This window comes from Sander lucioperca, chromosome 2 (genome assembly GCF_008315115.2).
Source record: "Sander lucioperca isolate FBNREF2018 chromosome 2, SLUC_FBN_1.2, whole genome shotgun sequence".
NCBI classification, from domain to species: domain Eukaryota; kingdom Metazoa; phylum Chordata; class Actinopteri; order Perciformes; family Percidae; genus Sander; species Sander lucioperca.
In genome coordinates this window covers 48245206-48251205 of record NC_050174.1, presented here as the reverse complement: position 1 = coordinate 48251205, position 6000 = coordinate 48245206, and the positions used below count along the sequence as shown (strand labels likewise).

At 51.8% G+C, this 6000-nt stretch overlaps 2 protein-coding genes across 2 annotated transcripts in view; both read left to right on the top strand.

Annotated features, from left to right (window-relative positions):
* The window catches only part of LOC118494628 (spermatogenesis- and oogenesis-specific basic helix-loop-helix-containing protein 1-like), a 26784-nt gene extending 21117 nt beyond the window's left edge, over positions 1–5667 (top strand). The window contains exons 4-5 of the mRNA XM_035999084.1: positions 3547–3653; positions 5388–5667. Coding sequence (XP_035854977.1) covers positions 3547–3653; positions 5388–5487 — 207 coding nt within the window. The 3' untranslated portion in view covers positions 5488–5667. The remainder of the gene's footprint in view (positions 1–3546; positions 3654–5387) is intronic.
* fnbp1a (formin binding protein 1a) overlaps positions 3818–6000 on the top strand; it is a 48755-nt gene continuing 46572 nt past the window's right edge. The window contains exon 1 of the mRNA XM_031309388.2: positions 3818–3884. The gene's annotated coding sequence lies outside the window, so the exon portion shown is untranslated. The remainder of the gene's footprint in view (positions 3885–6000) is intronic.

Genomic DNA, 6000 nt, shown 5'->3' with positions numbered 1-6000 from the left:
ATCAATGTCGTGTCTCTGTCATTGATGCTGCTCCGTTCTGTACCCTACTGGGATCCTGCCCTGCTGCTCTCCCACTTAAGGCTTTCCATGTATGCACAGGGAAGGGCAGGGAGGTGTGCTCACAGCTTTAGGGTAAGGGTTAGTTAACCCGGAGCAGGTTGCTGAAGGCCGGCGGCGAAGGCGAATCCCCTCTGAAGGTCGGCGACGAAGGCGAATCCCCTCTGAAGGCCAGCAGCGAAGGCGAATCCCTTCTGAAGGCCGGCGGCGAAGGCGAATCCCTTCTGAAGGCCGGCGGCGAAGGCGAATCCCTTCTGAAGGCCGGCGGCGAAGGCGAATCCCTTCTGAAGGCCGGCGGCGGAGGCGAATCCCTTCTGAAGGCCGGCGGCGGAGGCGAATCCCCTCTGAAGGTCGGCGACGAAGGCGAATCCCCTCTGAAGGTCGGCGACGAAGGCGAATCCCCTCTGAAGGCCGGCGGCGAAGGCGAATCCCTTCTGAAGGCCGGCGGCGAAGGCGAATCCCTTCTGAAGGCCGGCGGCGAAGGCGAATCCCTTCTGAAGGCCGGCGACGAAGGCGAATCCCCTCTGAAGGCCAGCAGCGAAGGTGAATCCCCTCTGAAGGCCGGCAGCGAAGGCGAATCCCTTCTGAAGGCCGGCGGCGAAGGCGAATCCCCTCTGAAGGCCGGCGGCAAAGGCGAATCCCTTCTGAAGGCCGGCGGCGAAGGCGAATCCCTTCTGAAGGCCGGCGGCGAAGGCGAATCCCTTCTGAAGGCCGGCGGCGGAGGCGAATCCCCTCTGAAGGTCGGCGACGAAGGCGAATCCCCTCTGAAGGTCGGCGACGAAGGCGAATCCCCTCTGAAGGCCGGCAGCGAAGAGAGAGAGATTCTGGGAGGCTGAACGTCAGCGGAGATTCTGGAAGGCTGCTAACCAGCAGGGGATCTATGAGGCTGCTAGCCAGCCGGGAATTAGGGATGCTGCGAACCAGCTGGGGATCTAAGAGGCTGCTAGCCAGCCGGGGTTCGGAGAAGCTGCTAGCCAGCCGAAGCTTGGGGCGGCTGCTAGCCAGCCGGGATTCTGGGAAGCTGCTAGCCAGCCGGGAATCAGGGATGCTGCTAGTCAGCCGGGAATCAGGAAAGCTGCTAGTCAGCCAGGGATCAAGGATAACGGACCGCCTAGGGACACTAGGAAACTCGGGAACTCTAGGAAACTCGGGGACACTAGGAAACTCGGGGACACTAGGAAACTCGGGGACACTAGGAAACTCTAGGAAACTCTCGGGAACGCTAGGAAGCTCGGGGACACTAGGAGGCTCGGGGAAGCTGGGCAGTGCTGGGACAATAGGAAGGCTGCTAGCAAGCCTGGAGTCAGGGGGGTTACTAGGTGGCCTGGATTCAGGGGGGTTGCTAGCTAGCTGGGGCTCAGAGAGGTTGCTAGCTAGCCTGGATTCAGGGGGGCTGCTAGCTAGCTTGGGATCTGGGAGAGTGCTAGCTAGCCTGGACTCAGGGAGGTTGCTAACTAGCCTGGGCTCAGGAATGCTGCTAGCTAGCTTGAATTGAGGAGGGCTGCTAGCTAGCTGGGGTTCAAGGGGGCTGCTAGCCAGCCGGGGCTCAAGAAGGCTGCTAGCTAGCCTGGATACAGAGGGGCTGCTAACTAGCCTGGGCTCAGGAAGGCTGCTAGCTATCTTGAGCTCAGAGAGGCTGTTAGCTAGCCGGGGGTCAAGAAAGCTGCTAGCTAGCCTGGACTCAGGGGAGTAGCCAGCTAGCTGGGGCTCAGGGAGCTTGCTAACTAGCCGGGGCTCGGGAAGGCTGTTAGCTAGCCTGGATTCAGGGGGTTTGCTAGCTAGCCTGGATTTAGGGAGGTTGCTAGCTAACCGAGGCTCTGGGAGGTTGCTAGCTAGCCCGGATTCAAGGAGGTTGCTAGCTAGGGGGGGAAGTTGAGAGGCTGCTAGCTAGCCGGGAATCAGGAAGACTGCTAGCTAGCCTGGATTCTGGGGAAATGCTAGCTAACCGAGGCTCAGGGAGGTTGCTAGCTAGCCCGGATTCAAGGAGGTTGCTAGCTAGCGGGGAAGTTGAGAGGCTGCTAGCTAGCCGGGAATCAGGAAGACTGCTAGCTAGCCTGGATTCTGGGGAAATGCTAGCTAGCATGGGCTCAAGGGGATCGCTAGCTAGCATGGGCTCAAGGGGATCGCTAGCTAGCAGGGGCTCAGGGGGATCGCTAGCTAGCCTGATTCAAGAGGGCTGCTAGCTAGCCGGGGCTCGGGAAGGCTACTAGCTAGCTCGGATTCAGGTGGGCTGCTAACTAGCTCGGGGTCAGGAGAGCTGCACGCCAGCTCGGAGTCAGGGGAGCTGCACGCCAGCTCGGAGTCAGGGGAGCTGCACGCCAGCTCGGAGTCAGGGGAGCTGCACGCCAGCTTGGGGTCAGAGGAGCTGCACGCCAGCTCGGGGTCAGAGGAGCTGCACGCCAGCTCGGAGTCAGGAGAGCTGCACGTCGGCCCGGAGTCAGGAGAGCCGCACGTCAACCCAGGGTCAGGAGAGCAGCACGCCAGCCCGGGAACAGAAGGGTTGCACGTCAGCTCGGGAACAGAAGGGTTGCACGTCAGCTCGGGAACATTGGTCTGCTCAGGAGAACTCACTGACCAAGTAGCAGGCTGGGTACCAACTGGCAGCTGGGGTAGCTGACTGCTAGCAGGCTTGGGAGATGATGGCCTGGTAGCATGTTGGGGTGTTGGCTCCCGGCTAGGAGTTTCCAAGAAGTCCTGAAGCCACTCCGGCAGGAAGCTCCTAAGCCAGGGTTGAGAGGAAACTCTCCAGCGAGCAGAGCGAAGAACTGCCTCCTTAGCCTCCCAACCTTGGGCAATTCTCCACTCCCCAACAGCACAGATAAGCCTGCAGGTGAGGTCACAAAGTTCGTCCTCGAATGACTCTGCTGGGTCCATGATGGTCAGATCATTCTGTCGTGTGAAGTGAGGATGGTGGACCCAAATGCAGAGAGCAGGCGAAGGAGTATGAGCACGAGGATTTATTAAACACAAAAAACAGGAGCAAACCAAAGGCGGTCCAAAAATGGAGCAGGCAGAAAACAACAGAACAGGCTAAACGACGAGCTGACAGGAACAAAACCAGACACAAACACTAACATACATACAAACTGACGGCACCAGGACACAAAAATAAAATACACACCACCCATAACAGTTGCGGTTAGTTAACCCGGAGTAGGTGGGTGTATACAGCGTTCACAGCTTTAGTCAGTCTCCTCCCCAGCTCCAACCTCTCTATTTAAAATCGTCACATCCGTTTGTAATGCAACCATGATGACAGCACCTGTACTGGCAAACTCAAAGCCTCAGAGCAGCTCTGCACAAACCATGGGTGACGTCACACATGCTCTCTCCATTAATTTTAACTATATAATAATAATAATAATAATAATAACTAATATCTATGGTCCCAGCCCCGTTTGGATTTGAACATGAGATGAAAAGAAAATATCTAACAGCTGTTTATCTCTCTCTCTTTATGTGGTCTGATGGTGATGATGATGATGTCAGCTGTGTCCCCCTGCTGAGCTGCATGCTGATTGGCTGCGGCAGAGTCAGGAGAGCCGGGAGGCTGGAAACAAGATGGCCGCCGAGCAGGAGAAGAAGAAGCTCAACAGGTGAGTGGGTTTGACTCCGACCTGCGGCTCTTTGCTGCATGTCATTCCCCCCGTCTCTCCCCTTTCATGTCTTCAGCTGTCCTGTCAAAATAAAGGCCTAATACGCCCCAAAACTATCTTAAAAAAACAGAAGAGTTTTATTTGATCTGAATCTGATCCTGCAGGAGTGGACGCGTCCGGCTGAAGAGGACAGGCGCAGACAGACAGGCAGATGGACAGGCAGACAGACAGGTACTTGACTCTACCTGTTCAGTTCTGTTGTATGCTTCCAAAAACGTCAAACGTTGGAAAAGGCGACATAGACGTTGCCTTAAGGCCCGGACACACTGAGCCGATAATCGTCCGTCTGGCGAGGTCGGTGACTCAAGTCTGTTCAGTGTTTTCCGTGCTGTCGTCCGTCCGAGGGGCCGGCGGCCTTCATTTTGGCTGATTTGACATGTATAATCGGCGGGGCGGACCCTGCCGGCAGTCGGACTCAATGAGCCATCTGATTGGTGGAGAGCTAACCAGGAAACGGGGAGCGGGATGAGCGTGACTAGAGTCTCTCAAAATCTGAGTAAAATCTTTTAAACTGACCTTTATTGATCTGAAATGAAGACAGATTCAGCAACTGCACGGCCTATTTCTCTCTTCAAATGTTTTCAGAAACACGTTTCGGTGAACTATTTTAGTCCAATATGAGATCGTATTCTGAACGAGCCGCCATGACAGTCTGGCTTTGAATTTCTGGAGAAACCAGACCCACGTGATGCGTTCGTCCAATCAGCTGCCGGTTTTCATTTTTGGGCGACAATACAGATTAGCGCCGCCTGCTGTTATGGAGACGTATTACGTCTCGTCTCTTCGGTGTTCCGAGGCACTTTTTGGACCAACTCGGGGAGACTGATCAGTCACACTGGCTTTACTGCTGACGGTCGGCCGTCGGCTCTGTGTGTCCACACCTTAAAGCGCCACAACTTTTTTCTCTTCCATACCTGTTCAGGTACTTGAAAAGGTCATTTATTCCTTTCTTAAAATATAACTTTATAATAATTTTGTTGTGTATTTTGCTGTTTGTTGTCTATGTACAGCTGACTGTACACCAATGGTCCTCCATGGATAATAAAGATGCTTTGTGTTGAGCACCCACCTTCCACCAAACATCTCTCCCAGTGACTCCTCTGTCTCAGACTAATGCCCAATAATCTCTGAATGAAATCCTGATACCCAATAATAATCATAATGCCCAATAATCTCTGAATGAAATTCTGATGCCCAATAATAATTCTAATACCCAATAATCTCTGAATGAAATCCTGAGGGTCTTGCTATAGTCTCCATTGTTTGGTGAAGGGTGATAAACTCAGTCCCAGTCAGCCTTTCTCCAGTCTGGACGTTAACACCTGTTTGATATGATCCTAAGTTTGAAGTCTTGGTGGGAAAATCCTCAGAGACATTCTGACAGATAATCTTTTGACATGAGAAGATTTCACAGTCTGATATGGGTGGTAGGAATGTGATTTCCTCAGTCCCGTTGTTTTGTTTTTTCATGCTGAATGTTATATTTATAAGAAACATATGAGATCATATTGCTACCCTGTCAGCTAAATAATAACCCTGCAAAGAAACTGCCTTTTTAATAATGGCTTTGAGGGAAACGTGTTTTCCAGCGACTGGCGCCCGTGGTAAAACTCGTGCTTCACGTTGTGTTCACTTCCTGTTTAGGTTGATATTCTTTCTGTTCTTCTTCTGCAGCTTCGTGTCTCATCGTAACTTTGTGGCATCAGAGTCATCCTGCTGGTCACCATGGCAACAGTCCAGTCTGCAGGATGTAGTTCCAGTACTGCAGTATTAAAAGTACTTTATGGTATGTCTCACTTTATAAATCTGTTGTTAAAGGAAAGTTTTATTCAGAGTTTGGGTCTTTTATTTTGAAGGAACTGATTTCCTGTAGAGATCAGAGTTCAGATCAATAACCTCATTATTTCATTGTATTCAGTTTGTTTAAAGAGAATAAACGTTTTGTATTGATCATTGATCAGCTGCTGTTCTGTTTTATGTTAATGTGAGGAAGGTCACAGTCTTCATCATCTTCATAATGGTTTATGTACAGTTGGGTACCGAAATATTTGGACAGTTAATTTTGGCCCTGTGCGCTAACACAATGGATTTGAAATGAAATCATCGAGATGAACTTGTAGTGCAGACTTTCAGCTTTATTTTGAGGGTGTTTACATCAAAATTGGAGGAAGGATTTAGGAATTGCAAACATTTTCATACATAGTCCCCTTATTTCAAGGGACTGAAAGTAATTGGACAATTGTGTCAAAAGCTGCAGGTGTTGGCTATTCCCTCATTATTTCATCAT